We start from the raw sequence: 20,096 nt of genomic DNA, 5'->3' as shown, positions 1-20,096 counted from the left end.
TTTGACAAATGAAATTTGATTTATATATTTTTTATGGCATACGAAACACCTGACTGAGTGGACTAATCCATTGCGGATGCCACAGGGATGTAATCACTAGTAGTACATTAACCTCAAATTACCATCATTTCTCATCTAAAATGTTTGTTTGGTTATGCTAATTTCTGTTAATGCATTAAATTTATTATTATTATTACAGTTTTACTGTTGTCATTGTAGGAGTGGACATGTTGTTTGCAGAGCTTACAATCTAGGCTACACTTGTGAGAAAAGGGTTTATTTTTATTCCATTTACAAGTTGTTAATTTATTAATTGTCTTGTTTGGAGCGCTCCTGTCAATCTTGAGTAAGCACACACACTGGATTACACATAGAAGTAGGCTTAGGCTACCTGGCTTGCGTGAAAATGAGAGACTTATAAATGAACATTTGAGGATCTGATTCTATTTCTGATTTTCTTAAAACTCACCATCACTGTGTAGCTTCTCAAAGTATTTTTTGTCTTTGCCTAAAAACGGCAGGAAATTAGTATTTTTACATCCATTGAGAATGACAATAGTTCCTCAACCTAGCACACTTGAAAAATCTTTCCAGCTCCCTATCGATAACCACTCGGCATGCTCTGATCCAGTGGAAACGTTGGAAAAAAGGCCTACCTGATTACTTCTTATCCCTTGCGCAAATAGCCTACAGCTGTATCTGTCTGTCCAGCCCAGAATATTTTATAGCACAAGCTTTAGGCTGTACCAAGTTAATAGTTAATACAATGTTTCAAGTTACTTGTAAGTAGGCCATGTGTAGCCAATGTGATTTATTAGATATTTTTATTAGATATTTTCTACCTGAGGGCTGCAATGTTTTTATTTGTTGGCTTTATGTAGGCTATATTTACATATTGACAATAATGTTACTTTTAGATTTGTATCATTTTAATTTAGATGGATCTTTGATTAACCACATGACATTGATTTTGAGATGGAATTCGCCAGCCGTGAGTATCCACTGAGACTGAATGAGCCGCCCTGTTCAATGCAATCATATGATCAAGCATATTATTGAAGCGCAAATGTTCTTAGAATTAGAATGTTTGATAATCTTGGCAATGGAATTCAAAACACAGCGCTGTGAAAACAATTATGAAGTTTGGGAAACACTGAGGTCCTATGCACAATGTAGCCTACTCAAATGTCTAATATTAGGCCTAATGTGGAAATGCAATCCATCAATGGAACGCAACTAAAGGATCTAAAGATCCTGGGCGTTTTAAATAAAGGGAACCAAACCTATAATGGAAGGAAAGGTTGAACACACCTAAAATGCCAATTGGTCAATGTGCTGAAACGAATGACTGTATTTGAAATCATTTGAAGTAGGTCTAAAGGGGAATTGCGTTTTAACAATCAAATCAACAACTGTGTCATTGTAAATTGAGTGAATTAAAAGTGAATGATGGCGGATTAAATCCCATATGAGACCGCACTGGAGAGGGCAGAGGCGCATTAGAGTTCACTCTATGCAGCCCAGTGAGACATACTTGGAGTATGTACACGCAAAGTGAATGAAATAAAAGTCCTTGCTGGAGGAAATGTTGCAACTGTGAATGAGGGTCATGACGCATTTGTTGTTCTCAATGACTTTAAGAATGCTTGTGAATCTGTGAGAGCTTGTCACGGAAGAAGAAAAGTGACAGGAGAGCATTAACTATCAACCAAGAATTAGGACTTATGAACATTTTCTGAAAAAGGTGGGAAAGTGGAGCCACAAACGCTCATTTAACCACATGACAGCTTTTCCAATTTGTCAAAAATATCAAGTAAAAACAAGTATTCTAAGGCTGCATTGTCCTCTGCATGCCTAAAAGCTGAGGCAGAGAGCAGCACTACTCTCTCACCAAGCATCATTACAGGACAAGCATGCATTGGAACTAGAGAAAGCTCAACTGGATGTTAGGATGGAAAAAAATGGAACTGGACACGGAAATAGCAGCAATTTCCGTGAGTCAATTTCTCAATCCCATTCTGTGGCAGCACACTTACGAAGCCAAGAAGATGGAATTAACTCCTATTTTGAGAACCAGGAACCTGAACCATCACCTGTTGAGTTAGCAGGATTAGGTGCACTTCCAAAGACCCCACTACAAAGGGTTTTACAACAGATAACAAAGCCATCAAAACCCATTCAGGAAAGTCATAAACCACACCCTTCAGCAACCAACAGCAAGGTCTAACAATCAGCACAGAATCAACACTGTGGGTATCAGCCATGATGACCTCTCTACTGTCATGCAAAGGCAAATTAAATTGCCGACCTCCTTGTACTACAGTTCAAACAGGCCACACTCCCTGTTAGGGAGATATCTATGTTTGACGGTGAACATCTAAACTTTAGGCAATTTATGCATGTATTTGAGCATGGCATAGATAAGACAAGCAGCCACCAGGATCGGCTCTCTAACTGGAACAGTACACCTCTGGTCAGCCCAAGGATCTGATCTGCAGTTGTCTGCATATGGAAGCCAGAAGAGGCTATGCTGAGGTTGTTAAAGGAATACTTTGGCAATGAAATCAGTCACCACTGCTTAGATGGAAAAAGTTTAGAACTGGACAAACATCAAACCGGATGATGGAAAGGGACTGGGTGGCGAGGCACTATCTTAAAGGTTGCTAAAACGCTATACAAGACGTACAGAACACGGAAGAGCTTAACCTGTTAGTCCACTAGGGGCATTATTTCATTTTTGGATAAAAAGACGTGCCCATTTTAAGCGCAATATTTTGTCACGAAAATATGCTCGACTATGCTTGGAATTGATAGTTTTGGAAAGAAGACACTCTTACGTTTCCAGAACTGCAAAGATTTTCACTGTGAGTGCCTTATAACAAAAGCTTCAGGCAAAACCAAGATGTTTGAGCGACCAGGAAATGAACAGGATTTCTGAAGGTACGTTTTCCATGATCGCCTTATATGGCTGTGAATGCGACAGGAATGAACGGACACTTTCTAGCGTTTCCCCAAGGTGTCTGCAGCATTGTGACGTATTTGTAGGCATATCATTGGAAGATTGACCATAAGAGACTACAATTGCCAAGTGTCCCGCACGGTGTCTGCGTGGAAATTGGTGCGCAAAAGTCAGCTACCAGTATTTTTACATCCGAATCAGAGAACAAAGAAGGCTTCTCGGACTGCCATTTCAATGAAGAGATATATGACAAAACGCCTTGAGGATTGATTCAAACAACGTTTTCCATGTTTCAGTCGATATTATGGAGTTAATTCGGAAAAAGTTTGACGTGTAGGTGACTGAATTTTCGGTTAGTTTCGGTAGCCAAATGCATAGTAACAAAATGGAACGATGTGTCCTACACAAGAATCTTTCAGGAAAAACTGGACATCTGCTATGTAACTGAGAGTCTCCTCATTGAAACATCTGAAGTTCTTCAAAGGTAAATTATTTTATTTGATCCCTTTGCTGTTTTTTGTGAATATGTTGCGTGCTAAATGCTAACGCTAAATGCTAAGCTAGCTATCACCACTCTTACACAAATTATTGATTTTCTCTGGTTCTAAAGCATATTTTGAAAATCTGAGACGACAGGATTGTTAAGAAAAGCATAAGCTTGAGAGCAGGTATATTTATTTCATTTCATTTGCGATTTTTAGAAATCGCTAACGTTGCGTTATGGTAATGAGCTTGAGGCTGTAGTAACGCGACCGCATGCGGGATGGGGCGGACTATGAGGTTAATCTTCCCTCCAACATAAAGTTGATAATGTCAAACTCTCCTACAAACGAAGGGATAAATGTAGGTCTACAGCATGTGATATTTTAGAAAGAAGCCACCTGAGGGCCCAGTTCATTGAAAAACAGGCCAAAATATTGCAGTATCCGTTGTATGACATGTTCAAGATTCCCTGTCCAACAAAACGTTTTTAAAAACCCGCAGCAGACCTTTTAAACAGCAGTTCAAGTCCAAGAGTCGGGGGAAGAAGCTTGTTCTTTTTAAAGGTTTTTCAGAGTTGCAAACATTCAAAGTAAAGAGACCAGGCACCTACCCTCTGCTCCCAGTATCTTGTGTATTTTGTGCTGGTGAGCATTCATTGGTCAGCTGCCAACAGGTGAAGGCACAGCCACATGAATTCAAGGTTGAGTTTCTGAGATCAAGATCACTTGTAACTACCGATCCGGGAGCGTTGTCATCAACTACAGTAATTAGCATAACGCAACAGACAAAATATTTTCTAGAAAATATTAATTTTCATGAAATATAGTGAAACACAGCTTAGCCTTTTGTTAATCACCCTGTCATCTCAGATTTTCAAATTATGCTTTACAGCCAAAGCAAGACAAGCATTTCTGTAAGTTTATCGATAGCCTAGCATAACATTATGCCTAGCTAGCAGCAGGCAACATGGTCACAAATCAGCAAAGCAATCAAATGAAATCATTTACCTTTTGAGCTTCGGATGTTTTCACTCACGAGACTCCCAGTTAGATAGCAAATTTTCCTTTTTTCCAAAAATATTATTTTTGTAGCCGAAATAACTCCGTTAGCTCTTCACGTTTGGCTGAGCATTCGACCGGAAGTAATTACAATTTACATTGGAGTGATATATGTGCAGATGAGGATGCGCAAGTAGAAATACTTGTGTGCAAAAGAGCAGAAACAAATATGGGGATGAGCTAGGTGGTTGGTTGGGCTATTTCCAGATGGACAGCTGCAGCGATCGGTAAGCTGCGCTAACAGCTGATGCTTAAAGTTAGTGAGGGAGATATAAGTTTATCAGATGACACTTATAGGACTTCATGTTACACAATACATGTATGTTTTGTTCGATGAACTTCATATTTATATCAAAAATTCTCAGTTTACATTGGCGAGTTATGTTCAGTAATATTTTGCTTCCCAAACAGCTGGTGATTTTGCAGATGGCCACATCAATTTACAGAAATACTCATCATAAATGTTGATGAAAATACAAGTGTTATACATGGAATTAAAGATGTACTTCTCCTTAATGCAACCTCTGTTTCAGATTTTAAAAAAGTTTTACGGAAAAAGCACACCATGCAATAATCTGAGTACAGCGCTCAGGCACAATACAAGCCAAACAGACACCCGCCATATTGTGGAGTCAACAGAAGTCAGAAATGGCATTATAAATATTCACTTACCTTATGATCTTCATCGGAATGCACTCCCAGGAATCCCAGTTCCACAATAAATGTTTGTTTTGTTCGATAAATTCCATAATTTATGTCCAAATACCTCCTTTTTGTTCGCATTTAGTTCACAAAACCAAATTAACGAGGCGCAGGCACTTAGTCCAGACAAAGTCAAAAAGTTATATTACAGTTCGTAGAAACATGTCAAACGATGTATAGAATCAATCTTTAGGATGTTTTTAACATAAATCTTCAATAATGTTTCAACTGGAAAATTCCTTTGTCTTTAGAAAGGAAAAGAAACGCAGCTCGCTCTCCCGGCCACGCGCATGATTTAGCTCATGGCATTCTCCCAGACCTCTTAGTCAAACAGCTCTTATTTGCTCCCCCTTCACAGTAGAAGCCTGAAACAAGGTTCTGAAAGCTGTTGACATCTAGTGGAAGGCGTAGGAAGTGTACATTTGGTCCGATTGCACTGTCTTGGATAGGCAAAGACTTGAAAACCTACAAACCTCAGATTTCCCACTTCCTGGTTGTATTTTCTCTCTGTTTTTTTCCTGCCATATGAGTTTTGTTATACTCACATACATCATTCAAACAGCTTTAGAAACGTCAGAGTGTTTTCTATCCAAATCTACTAATAATATGCATATCTTAGCTTCTGGGCCTGAGTAGCTGGCAGGTTACTCTGGGCACCTTATTCATCCAAGCTACTCAATACTGCCCCCCTCCCACCCATAAGAAGTTAAGAAGGACGAAGTTTACGCTGCAAAATACAAAGGTTTCATGGAAGAGGTAATAACTAAAGGTTATGACGAGCAGGTATCACAAGAATAGCGCCTCAGAGAAAGGCAAGGTATGGTACATACCACACCATGGCGTTCACCATATGCTCAAAGGAACAATAGGAGTGGTGTTTGACTGCTCATCATCATATAAAAGGCACATCTCTCAACAGTGAACTCCTTCAAGGCTATGACCTGGCAAACACGCTCATCGGACATCGAAGGAATGTTCCATCAAGTACGTGTCCATGAAGATGACTTAGACTTCCTGTGATTCCTATGGTGGCCAGATGGTGATACTAACTAAAGATTGGAGGAGTACAGAATGACGGTACATCTTTTCGGGTGCTATATTCTCTCCCAAGTTGTGCAAACTTTGCACTGTGAAAGACTGTATTGCACTGTGAAAGACAACTTTGAGAAGTACGATGAAGAGGTGATTGAAAGAGTCAAGTCCAACTTCTATGTTGATGAATGCCTCAAATCAGTGGCCACAGAAGAACAAGCCATAGCTCTCACAAAAAAAACTCCTGTGTGCTCTCGGGATGGGTTCAAGTTGACCAAGTGGGTAAGCAAGTGCCGTGCTGTGCTAGCTTCTATCCCTGATGAACGCAAAGCCAAGCAGATAAAAGAACTGGACATGGACAGAGAGAAGCTGCCTGTTGAAATGGCACTTGGAATCCGATGGAACATTGAAAGTGATGCGGTTATCTTCCGAGTCACTATCAAGAACAGACCCCTTACAAGAAGAGGTATTCTCTCAACTGTCAGCTCTGTTTGAGCCATTTAAGTTTCCTCTCCCCATTCATATTAAAGGCAAAGCAAAATCTTCAAGAGCTGCAAGCTAAAGTGTGGATGGGACGAAGTCATCCCCGACGAACACTCTAATTTCATGGGAGACATGGCCCTCAACTGGACAAGCTGTCCAGATTCCAGATTGACAGGTGCATGATGCCTGATAACTTTGGTCAAGACCTCACAGCTGTATCACTTCGGTGACACAAGTGAACAAGGCTATGGCACGGCAAGTTACCTTGATTTCCCCATACAGTTTATGAACCTATGGGTGACTCCACTCAAGCAGATGATGATCCACAGACTGGAACTTGCTGCAGCAACAGTGACTGTGCAAGTTGGCAGGATGTTAAGGTTGGTGCTCCAGATTGAACTTGAGGAGTAAACTTTCTGGACTCAGTCTGTGCTAAAATACATCCGCAACGATACCAAGAGATTCCATACCTTTGTAGCCAATAGGGTTGCTGTAATCCGTGACCTATCAAAGCTGTACAGTGGAGGTTTTTGAACTCTAAACACAACCAGCTGACAATGCCTCGAGGGTTACATGTTGAAACTTTCCTGAACTCTGAGATGGCTCAAAGGACCAGAATTCCTGGAGAAAGCAGAAACACAATGGTTGAAAGTCCCAGAGGAGCTTGGCTCCATCCATCCGGATGATCCAGAGGTGAGAAAAGATGTCATCGTGAACAGTACAGATGTAGAAGAAAAGAGTTCATCCAAAGAGTTAACAAACTCACTGAAGGAACAAATTGAGGATCCAAACTGACGTTTGGAAAAGAAAGTCTCTGCTTCGTCTAGGTCATCCACAGAGAAAAGGACATCATTCGATTTGAGCAAATTCAGCACTTTAAACAAGAGATTTCACTCATTGGGAAAGGAAGACAATGTGCCAAGGGAAGCGGCTCAATCTGTAAGCTTGATCCAATTGTTGACTATGGCATTCTGAGAGTGAGAGGAAGGTTAAGCAAAGCTGCTATGCCTAAGGAACTGAAGAATCCTATGATCCTTCCCAAAGACTCCTACATCCCCAGAATGATCTTGGGTGAACCATCGCCCCAGTCTGAGCTCCTGCGCTCTCTGGAGGAGGTTTTCATCAAGGGTCTCTCTGTACTTTGCTCTGTTCATCTTGCCCTAAATCCTTACCAGTCTCCCAGTCCCTGCCGCTGAAAAGCATCGCCACAGCATGATGCTGCCACCACTTTGCTTCACAGTAGGGACGGTGCAAGGTTTCCTCCAGATGTGACGCTTGGCATCCAGGCCAAAGAGTAAAATCTTGGTTTCATCAGACCAGAGAATTCCTCATGATCTGCGAGTCCTTTAGGTGCCTTTTGCCAAACTCCGAGTGGGCTGTCATGTGCCTTTTACTGAGGAGGGGTTTCTGTCTGACCACTCTACCATAAATGCCTGATTTGGTGGAGTCCCTCATAGATGGTTGTCCTTCTGGAAGGTTCTACCTTCTCCACAGAGGAACTATAGAGCTCTGTCAAGAGTGACCATCAGGTTCTTGGTCACCTCCCTGACCAAGGCCCTTTTCCCCCGATTGCTCAATTTGGCCAGGCGGACAGCTCTAGGTAGAGTCTTGGTGGTTCCAAACTTCTTCCATTTAAGAATGATGGAGGCCACTGTGTTCTTGGGGACCTTCAATGCTGCAAACATTTTTTGGTACCCTTACCCAGATCTTTGCCTCGACACAATCCTGTCTCTGAGCTCTACGGACAATTGCTTCGACCTCATGGCTCTGACATGCACTGTCAACTGTTGGACCATTTTATATAGATAAGTGTATGCCTTTCCAAATCATGTCCAATCAATTGAATTTACCACAAGTGGACTCCAGTCAAGTTGTAGAAACATCTCAAGGATGATCAATGGAAACAGGATGTACCTGAGCTCAATTTTGAGTCTCATAACAAAAGGGTCTGAATAATTAAGTAGGTTATGCACTGAATTTTTTTTTTTAAGTCGTTTCTTTATCAGATATCTATTCAAAAACTTTTTTAAAAGTAGTCTTTATTTTTTATATCTATTGGTAGTTGTCCCTTCCAAAGTAACTTTCTTCCCCCGGGAATACCATTTTTTTTTCACAAAGCATAGTTAAAACAATAGTTATCTCAGGTTTGATGGATCCCACAGTCAGTGCTACAGGATACATGATCAGACTGCCACTCTACCATGGCCCATTCTCTCTCACATAACTACTCTCCCTCCCCTGACTCTCTCTGCAGTACTGCTGCCATTACAACTCCCACTCAAGTCCCGACCCCAAGATTCTCTCTAGGAATGCAGCAGATGTCCATTTACTCCTAGCATTCCTTTAATGGCCGGCCTCTATCTCCCTCTCCGTTCTTGTTTCAAACCAGAGCTCTAGAAGTCTGTCTAGCCAGCCTGCTATCCCAAACTGCTTTAATTGTACCCTGTGGTTTGATGCAAGGCTGTTTTGAGGTTTGGCCTGTTGCTCCTCCGATGTTTGTGTGTGTGTGTGTGTGTGTGTGTGTGTGTGTGGTCACAGGAGCTCGCTGCAGGTTGAGTATATTGCAGGGCCCACTACATCTGGCCTGTGTTAGCTGCAGCTCTGCATGGTGCCACTGTTACACACACACACACACACACACACACACACCTCCTTCCAGCCTCCCTGTGTAACCTGAGCTATGGGACCAAAGGCGGATGAATAAGAACTCTAGAGTCTGGACTCTCCTGTTGCAGTAAAAGCATTAGCAACACTTTCCAGCTACTTACGGTGTGTCCTGTAGCATCTGCGGTTGCAACCCACTATCAACCACATTGTGTAGGCTACTTACAAACCACAGCTGCTGTGATCACATTTATCCTGAAATTACTGCTCTGAAAGAACATCCTTACCTGTTGTGCACAAAGAATGCCAATTTTCAATGGCTGGTTTATATTCCAGGCAAACAGAGAAATGTTAAGGTGTTGACTTGGCTATGCTTATTTTGTTCTTTTGTTTTAATATGTAATATAGTACAATGGGTTCTGTCAACAAAATCATTGAAATATTGTAATAATAATGAAATCATAATCAATACAAATTTTGTGTGAGTCTGTGTCTGAACTAGCTGTCAAATTATTGCTTCCTCTGTCCTCGTTTCCTCTACTCCTTGCCTCTGCTTGAAAGTACATTTTAGCCTGAGGGGAGGAACCTTCACTCCTCTCCCCCAATATGCTTTGAAAGGGAGGTGAGGAATCGGTGGGGAGGGGAAATCAAGGGGAGAATCTCGATTCCTCATGTCCTCTCTTCTCACCTTCTCAAAACCCATTGTATAAGGTGAGAGGGAAGGACCTCTGACCTTCTCATCCAATGGGTTTTGAGGATGAAACAAATCAAGGAAATGCAATTGAACTCTTCTTAGGACAGAGGAAGCAAGTATTTGACAGGTATTAAAGCCCCCATGCAGTCTTTCTAATTTTGTTCATATCACTGTATGTCTAATAAATCACAGTTTATTTAATGAAAATAACTCCAATATGTTTAGAATGCATCAAAGCTGGGACCAAGAGACAGAAGCTGTTTTTCAATCTCATCAGACTGCTAAACAGCCATCACTAACACATCAGAGGCGGCTGCATAGATTAGGAATCACTGGCCACATTTAGAAATGGATCACTAGCTACTTTAATGTTTCTGTATCTAGAATTACTCATCTCATATGTATAACCTGCACTCCACACTATTCTATGGTATCTTAGTCACTTTTTAAATTGTGTTTTACACATTGCATCACCCATTTCATATGTATATACTGTATTGTATTATATATTACAACACTTACTGTTAAACAGCCATCTCCAGCATATCAGAGGATGCTGCCTATAGACATCGCTTAGGAATCACTGGCCGCTTTATTAAAGTGGCTAGTGTTTCATTTCCTTAATGTCTTCGTATCATGCATTACTCATCTCATATGTATTTGGGGCTTCAGGTAGCAAAGTGGTTAGAGCTTTGGGCCAGTAACCGAAAGGTTGCTGGATCGATTCCTTGAGCTGACAAGGTAAAAATCAGTCGTTCTGCCCCTGAACAAGGCAGTTAACCCACTGTTCCCCGGTAGGCCATCATTGTAAATAAGAATTTGTTCTTTACTGACTTGCCTAGTTAAATAAATATTGCATCACCCATATCATATGTGTATACTGTATTCTATACTATACTACTATCTTAGTCCAATGCAGCTCTGACGTATATATTCTTAATCAATTTTTTACTTGGATTTATGTGAGTATGTTGTGAAACTGTTAGATATTACTGTACTGTCGGAGCTAGAAGCATAAGTATTTCGCTACACCTGCAATAACATCCGCTAAACACGTGTATGTGACCAATACATTTGATTTTGAATAATTTATTTTCCTGAGCCTCCTTTTGGCCCTTAATGTTCAGTCTGATCATGTGGGTGTTAGGAAACAAATGTGAAGACATTTACATACACAGCCCTGATTGGATGATACGCTGTTCTAGAGCCCACCCCTTTACCCAGATGAACAGTCATTGGTCTGTTAAAGCACCATTGGCAGTGATTACAGCCTCAAATCTTGGGCTTTGCTCTACAAGCTTTGCACACCTGTATATCCCATTCTTCTCTGCAGATCCTCTCAAGCTCTTTCAGGTTGGATGGGGAGCAGCACAGCAATTTTCAGGTCTCTCCGGAGATGTTCGATTGGGTTAAAGTCCGGGCTCTGGCGGGGCCACTTGAACAGTCAGAGACTTGTCCCGAAGCCACTGCGTTGTCTTGGCTGTGTGCTTAGGGCTTTGTCCTGTCGGAAGGTAAACCTTCAATCCCAGTATGAGGTCCTGAGTGCTCTGGAGCAGGTTTTCATCAAGGATCTCTCAGTACTTTGCTTCGTTCATCTTTCCCTCGATCCTGACTAGTCTCCCCGTCCCTTCCACTGAAAAACATCCCTACAGCATGATTCTGCCACACCCCCATGCTTTACCGTAGGGATTGTGTTGCCATTGTGAGCAGTGCCTGGTTTCCTCCAGACGCGATACTTGGCATTCAGGCCAAAGAATTCAATCTTTGTTTGATCAGACCAGAGAATATTGTTTATCATGGTCAGAGAGCCCTTTTTAGGTGCCTTTTTGGCAAACTCCAAGTTGGCTATCATGTGCCTTTTCCTGAGGAGTGGATTCTGTCTGGCCACTCTATCATAAAGGCCTGATTTGGTACTGCAGAGATGGTTGTCCTTATGTAAGGTTCTCCCATCTCCACAGAGGAGCTCTATCAAGAGTGGCCATCGGATTCTTGGTCACCTCCCTGACCAAGGACCTTCTCCCCCGATTGCTCAGTTTTGCCGGGTAGCCAGCTCTAGGAATTGTCTTGGTGTTTCCAAACTTCTTCCATTCAAGAATGATGGAGGCCTCTTTGTTCTTGTGGACCTTCAATGCTGCAGAATTGTTTTGGTACCCAAACCCAGATCTGTGCTTCAACACAATCCTTGGTGTTGCTCTGACATGCACAGTCAACTGTGGGACCTTTTTATATAGACAGTTGTGTGCCTTTCCAAATCATGTCCAATCAATTGAATTTACCACAAGCGGACTCCAAGTTGTAGAAACATTGCAAGGATGATCAATGGAAACAGGATGCACCTGAGCTCAATTTTAAGTCTCATAGCAAAGGGTCTGAATACTTATCTAAATAAGATATTTCTGTTTTTTTTAATACATTTGCTAAGATTTCTAAACCTGTTTTTTGCTTTTTCATTATGGGGGATTGTGTGTAGATTGATCTTTTTTTTTTTTTAATCTATTTTAGAATAAGGCTGTAACGTATGAAAATGTGCTGAGTGTCTGAGTACTTTCAGAATGCACTGTGTTTTGGTAATCTTCATCTTGCATGCCTTCACCTATTCGCTATGACACAGAAAATAATGTTTTGTGATAACTGCACTGTGATTGTAATTAAATGGGTAACATTGTTTGTTTTTTTTGGTTAGTGTTTTTTTTTTTCTTAACGTTAAAGATCCCAACTTTGTTTTTAACATTTAAATGTTAACACCCCTGTTTAAACAGGATTTGATTCAACTCATGAATTATATTGAGAGTATCGATGTTCCCCCCTTTTACAGCTTAATATTTTGACACAAAAAAAGGCAAATGGTCATTAATTACTTTGTATCAGCTCCAAACAGCTGTCCACTACAAGACATGCTCACGGATACTTTAGTTTATAGAAAGACCCATGTCCCTTCTTTTTCTGTGTTATGTGTAATCAATAACTACCTTTCTCTCTTTCCTCCTTTAGCATTGCAGTGCCACTGCCAGTGGTGTAGTAACAGCACCTGCTACACGGACGGCCTGTGCTTTGTGTCCTTCGTGAAGTCAGGCAGTAAGATGGTGGCACAGGGGAGCATGTGTTTACCTGAGGCAGACCTCATCCCTAAGGACAGGCCATTTGTCTGCGCCCCATCGAAAAAAGAGAACACTGGGGTGGTCCCTGTCTGCTGCAACACAGACATGTGTAACAAAGACCCCGATCCGGGCGACTACTCGTTGACATGTAAGTGTCTGATATGGCTCGAGTCTCATCTCTCACACACTCGCATGCCCTGCCCCAAATCCACCACTAGTTCATAGGCAATTGCAGTGCAACTGTGAACAGTAGATCTGAAGGGAGTAAATGGAAGGAAGTGGTATGGTGAAAATGTTGCCCAACATATTACCATACCTCTCATCATATTACCATATTGCTTATACTTTCTCAATCATTTCAGATATACAAAAATGCTTTGGGGTAGGGATGGGCAACAACACGATAACAATGGCATGGAGACTGATTTTTCACTTTAGAATACATGTCAAACAAAACCAATAACTGCAAAGTTAAACCATACAACTCAATGCACAAGAACAATGTTTGACAGTTTCTACATATATTTTTACAAAACACTTTTACTCGAAGAACAGTGCAGATGCAAAGTTTGGTAACAAAATGGCCGCACAAACCATCATTCTGTTACCAAACTTTGCATCTGCATTTTTGAAAGTAGTCCTTGTGCATAGAGTTTTATGGTTTGTTTAACTTTGCAGTAATTGGTTTTCAACTTGGTCTCAGAGCATTTCGTATTATTCAGTACGTAAATTCTGGACCCTCCATTTTAGTATGAAATGTTATGTTTCGTGTGGTATGTATTAATTTGTGGATGTACATCGCCCATTTCATATGATATTTTATGAATTACAATTTGTGTTATACAGTATGTTAATAATTTGCAAAACATTTTAAAGTTTTAAATGTTACGAATTTGCAAAACATACAATATTTCACGACTTAGAAAAATGTACAAAATGTTACGAATTCTAGCTAGCTAGCTAACATTAGGCGGGTTATCTTACATGCTGTTAGGTTCTTATTTTTCTGAGTAAATAACTCGCGGACACTAGAGAAGCTTAACCAAGTTTAATTCTTCCCAAAGTGTTGACACGGCTGTATTCAGACCAAAAATCATTTCTCACCATCACAAGTATATACAGTTGAAGTCGGAAATTTATATACACCTTAGCCATGTACATTTAAACTCAGTTTTTCACAATTCCTGACATTTAATCCTAGTAAAACTGCCCTGTTTTAGGTCAGTTAGGATCACCACTTTATTTTAAGAATGTGAAATGTCAGAATAATAGAAGAGCGATTTTTGTTTTTCAGCTTTAATTTCTTTCATCACATTCCCAGTGGGTCAGAAGTTTACATACACTCAATTAGTATTTGGTAGCATTGCCTATAAATTGTTTAACTTGTGTCAAACATTTCGGGTAGCCTTCCACAAGCTTCCCACAATAAGTTGGGTGAATTTTGGCCCATTCCTCTGACAGAGCTGGTGTAACTGAGTCAGGTTTGTAGGTGTCCTTTTTCAGTTCTGCCCACACATTTTCTATTGGATTGAGGTCAGGGCTTTGTGATGGCCACTCTAATACCTTGACTTTGTTGTCCTTAAGCTATTTTGGAAGTATGCTTGGGGTCATTGCCCATTTGGAAGACCCATTTGCGACCAAGCTTTAACTTCCTGACTGATGTCTGGAGATGTTGCTTCAATATATCCACATAATTTCCCTTTCTCATGATGCCATCTAGTTTGTGAAGTGCACCAGTCCCTCCTGCTGCAAAGCACCCCCACAACATGATGCTGCCACTCCTGTGATTCACGGTTGGGATGGTGTTCTTTGGCTTGCAAGCCTTCCCCTTTTCCTCCAACCATAACGATGGTCATTATGGCCAAACAGTTCTATTTTTGTTTCAACAGACCAGAGGACATTTCTCCAAAAAGTACGATCTTTGTCCGCATGTGCTGTTGCAAATTGTAGTCTGGCTTTTTTATGGTGGTTTTGGAGCAGTGGCCTCTTCCTTGCTGAGCGGCCTTTCAGGTTATGTCGATATAGGACTCGTTTTACTGTGGATATAGCTACTTTTATACCTGTTTCCTCCAGCATCTTCACAAGGTCTTTACTGTTGTTCTGGGATTGATTTGCAGTTTTCGCGCAAAAGTACGTTCATCTCTAGGAGACAGAACGCCTCTTCTTCCTGAGCGGCATGACTGCTGCGTGGTCCCATGGTATTTATACTTGCGTACTATTGTTTGTAAAGATGAACGTGGTACCTTCAGGCGTTTGGAAATTGCTCCCAAGGATGAACCAGACTTGTGGAGGTCTCCAATTTTTTTATTGAGCTCTTGGCTGATTTCTTTTGATTTTCCCATGATGTCAAGCAAAGAGGCACTGGGTTTGATGGTAGCCTATCAGAAGCTTCTAAAGCCACTTTGGGCTGCAATCCCATTAACGGGATCGATATGACAACAGCCAGTGAAAGTGCAGGGCGCCAAATTCAAAACAGAAATCTCATAATAAAAATTCCTCAAACATACATGTATCTTATACCGTTTTTTTGTTGTTGAATTTTACCCCTTTTTCTCTCCAATTTCGTGGTATCCAATTGTTTAGTAGTTACTATCTTGTCTCATCGCTACAACTCCCGTACGGGCTCGGGAGAGACGAAGGTTGAAAGTCATGCGTCCTCCGATACACAACCCAACCAAGCCGCACTGCTTCTTAACACAGCGCCATCCAACCCAGATTTTTCACTAGTTCATCATTTTACAGAAATACTCATTATAAATGTCGATGAAAATTCAAGTGTTGGACATGGAAATATAGATATACCAGTCCTTAATGCAAGCGCTGTGTCAGATTTTTAAAAGACCCTACAGAAAAAGCAAACCATGCAATAATCTGAGACAGCGCTCAGAAAACAAATACAATTTTCCGCCATGTTGGAGTCAACAGAATTCAGAAATGAGATTATAAATATTCTCTTAACTTTGATGATCTTCATCAGAATGCATTCCAGGAATCGCAGTTCCACAATAAATGTTTGCTTTGTTCGATAATGTCCATTATTTATGTCCAAGTAGCTACTTTTGTTAGGGCGTTAGGTACACATATCCAAACGGTCGTGCAAGTCAGGCATAACGTTCGACAAAAAGTTATGTTACAGGTCGTAGAAATACATGGATTTTTTTCCCCCTCATTTTGTCTGTCATAGTTGAAGTGTACCTATGATGAAAATTACAGGCCTCTCATCTTTTTAAGTGGGAGAACTTGCACAATTGGTGGCTGACTAAATACTTTTTTGCCCCACTGTACCTGCTGGAGCTCGTGCTACAGGTGGGTGCTGCTATGGTGACCAGCGAGCTGAGATAAGGGGTGACTTTACCTAGCAGGGTCTTGTAGATGATCTGGAGCCATTGGGTTTGGCGATGAGTATGAAGCGAGGGCCAGCCAACGAGAGCGTACAGGTCGCAGTGGTGGGTAGTATATGGAGCTTTGGTGACAGAACGGATGGCACTGTGATAGACTGCATCCAATTTATTGAGTAGGGTATTGGAGGCTATTTTGTAAATTATATCGCCAAAGTCTAGGATCGGTAGGAAGGTCAGTTTTACGAGGGTATGCTGCCAAACATACCCTCGTAAAACTGACCTTGAGTGAAGGATGCTTTGTTGCGAAATAGGAAGCCAATTCTAGATTTAACTTTGGATTGGAGGTGTTTGATGTGATTCTGGGAGGAGAGCTTAGAGTCCAACCAGACACCTAGGTATTTGTAGTTGTCCACATATTCTAAGTCAGAACCGTCCAGAGGAGTGATGCTGGACGGGCGGGCAGGTGCAGGCAGCGATCGGTTGAAGAGCATGCATTTAGTTTTACTTGCATTTAAGAGCAGTTGGAGGCCACGGAACGAGAGTTGTATGGCATTGAAGCTCGTCTGGAGGGTTGTTATGGCTGCAATCCCAATACCGGGATCGATATGACAACCTCCAGTGAAAATAGAGGGCACCAAATACAAACCACAGAAATCTCATAATTACAATTCCTAAAACATACATGTCTTGTATCATAAAGGTAATCTTGTTGTTAATCCCACCAAAGTGTCCGATTTCAAATAGGCTTTTCAGCGAAAGCACTACAAACGATTATGTTAGGTCTCCACCAAACCACAATAAGCACAGCTATTTTCCAGCGAAATATAGCATTCAAAAAAGCAGAAATAAAGATGAAATGAATCACAAACCTTGAATTATCTTCATCAGATGACACTCATAGGACTTCATGTTACACAATACATGCATGTTTTGTTTGATAAAGTTCATATTTATATAAAAAAAATCTGAGTTTACATTGGCTTATTAGATTCACTAGTTCCAAAAACATCAAGTGATTTTGCATAGCCACATTGTTTCAACAGAAATACTCATCATAAATGTAGATGATAATATAAATTATACACAGGGAATTTTAGATATACCTCTCCTTAATACAACCGCTGTATTAGATTTTTAAAAACGTTTACGGAAAAAGCAACACATGCCATAATCTGAGACAGCGCTCAGAACAGAAGCCAAATTAGCCGCCATGTTGGAGTCAACAGAAACCAGAAAATACATGATAAATGTTTCCTTACCTTTGATGAACTTCATCAGAATGCAGTCCTAGGACTCCCAGGTCCACAAAAAAATGCTTGATTTGTTCGAAAATGTCCGTTATTTATGTCCAATTAGCTACTTTGGTTAGCGCCTTTGGTAAACAATTCCAAAGTCACAAAGCGCGTCCACTATAACGTGACGAAATGTCCAAAAGTTCCGTAACAGTCAGTAGAAACATGTCAAACGATGTACTGAATCAATCTTTAGAATGTTGTTTACATATATCTTGAATAACGTTCCAACCGGAGAATTAGAATGACTTCAGATGACCGGTGGAACGCAGGTCCTTCCCCTGTGAACGCGCATAGTGAATGCATGGTCAACTCGTGGCAGTGGTGACTATTTCCTGTGTCATTCAACCCCCCTTCACATTAGTCATCAGATAAAGTTCTATTGACTGTTGACATTTAGTGCAAGGCGTAGGAAGTGAAAACTCATCCATATCTCGCTGTAATTTCAATGAGAGCTTGGTTGAAAATCTGCCACCCCAGAAAAAAAACTAGACGTGGAATTTCTCTGGTTCTTGCCTGCTATATGAGTTCTGTTATACTCACAGACATAATTCAAACAGTTTTTGAAACTTCAGAGTGTTTTCAATCCATTACTAATAATAATATGCATATATTAGCAAGACTGAGGAGCTGGCCGTTTTACAATGGGCACCTTTTCATCCAAGCTACTCAATAATGCCCCTGCAGCCATAAAAAGTTAACCTCTCTGGTACGCTAGCGTCCCACCTCGACAACAGCCAGTGAAATTGCAGGGTGCCAAATTCAAAACAACAGAAATTCCTAATTAAAATTCCTCAAACATACAAGTATTATCCACCATTTTAAAGATAAACTTCTTGTAAATTCAACCGCAGTGTCCGAAATCAACAAGGCTTTTACTGCGAAAGCACACCGTGCGATTATGCCAGGTGGAAAGCATGGCCAGCCGTAGAAAAATGCTTATTGAAATGTTTTGGTGGTGACAGAGTTTCATATCCTCAGTGCAGTGGGCAGCTGGGAGGAGGTGCTCTTATTCTCCATGGATTTTACAGTGTCCCAGAACGTGTTTGAGTTTGTGTTGCAGGAAGCAAATGTCTGCTTGAAAAAGCTAGCCTTGGCTTTTCTAACTGCCTGTGTATATTGGTTTCTAACTTCCCTGAAAAGTTGCATATCACGGGAGCTGTTCGATGCTAATGCAGAATGCCACAGGATGTTTTTTTGTTGGTTAAGGGCAGTCTGGTCTGGAGAACCTAGGGTTATATCTGTTCCTGGTTCTAAATTTCTTGAATGGGGCATGGTTATTTAAGATGGTGAGGAAGTCATTTAAAAAAATAAATAACCAGGCATCCTCTACTGACGGGATGAGGTCAATATCCTTCCCGGATACCCGGGCCAGGTCAATTAGAAAGGCCTGCTCGCTGAAGTGTTCCAGGGAGCATTTGACAGTGATGAGTGGAGGTCGTTTGACCTCTGACCCATTACGGGTGCAGGCAATGAGGCAGTGATCGCTGAGATCTTGGTTGAAAACAGCAGAGGGGTATTTAGAGGGCGAGTTGTTTAGGATGATATCTATGAGGGTGCCCGTGTTTACGGCTTTGGGGTGGTACCTGGTAGGTTCATTGATCATTTGTGTGAGATTGAGGGCATCAAGCTTAGATTGTATGGTGACTGGGGTGTTAACCTCTCTGGGATATGTGGGACGCGTATGTGAGACTTGTTTTTAGAGGTGGATATTTAAAAGTAGAAGTTCAAATTGTTTGGGTACAGACCTGGACAGTAGGACAGAACTCTGCAGGCTATCTCTGCAGTATTGCAACACTGCCCCCTTTGGCCATTCTATCTTGTCTGAAAATGTTGTAGTTAGGGATTGAGATTTCAGAGTTTTTGGTGGTCATCCTAAGCCAGAATTCAGATACGGCTAGGACATCCAGGTTGGCGGAGTGTGCTAAAGCAGTGAATAAAACAAACTTAGGGAGGAGGCTTCTAATGTTAACATGCATGAAACCAAAGCTATTACAGTTACAGAAGTCATCAAAAGAGAGCGCCTGGGGAATAGGAGTGGAGCTTAGGCACTGCAGGGCCTGGATTCACCTCTACATCACCAGAGGAACAGAGGAGTAGGATAAGGGTACGGCTCAAAGCTATGAGAATTGGTCGTCTCGGACGTCCGGAACAGAGAGTAAAAAGAGAAGGTTTCTGGGGGCGATAAAATCGCTTCAAGGTATAATGTACAGACAAAGGTATGGTAGGATGTGAATACAGTGGAGGTAAACCTAGGCATTGAGTGATTGAGAGAGATATTGTCTCTAGAAACATCATTGATACCAGGTGATGTCATCGCATATGTGGGTGGTGGAACTGAAAGGTTGGA

General features: G+C 41.2%; 1 protein-coding gene across 2 annotated transcripts in view; it reads left to right on the top strand.

The window, feature by feature from the left end:
• Positions 1 to 20,096, top strand: part of LOC118394719 (TGF-beta receptor type-1) — an 88,762-nt gene that overhangs the window by 32,746 nt on the left and 35,920 nt on the right. Inside the window, exon 2 of one of the 2 annotated variants that reach the window (XM_052463800.1) lies at positions 13,007 to 13,265. In XM_052463800.1, the coding sequence (XP_052319760.1) occupies positions 13,007 to 13,265 (259 nt within the window). The remainder of the gene's footprint in view (positions 1 to 13,006; positions 13,266 to 20,096) is intronic. The other variant, XM_035788197.2, reaches the window with a different exon arrangement.

The sequence above is a fragment of the Oncorhynchus keta genome, chromosome 15 (genome assembly GCF_023373465.1).
Source record: "Oncorhynchus keta strain PuntledgeMale-10-30-2019 chromosome 15, Oket_V2, whole genome shotgun sequence".
Lineage (NCBI taxonomy): Eukaryota > Metazoa > Chordata > Actinopteri > Salmoniformes > Salmonidae > Oncorhynchus > Oncorhynchus keta.
Note: the sequence above shows the minus strand (reverse complement) of the source record. Positions and strands in the feature narration are given on the sequence as shown.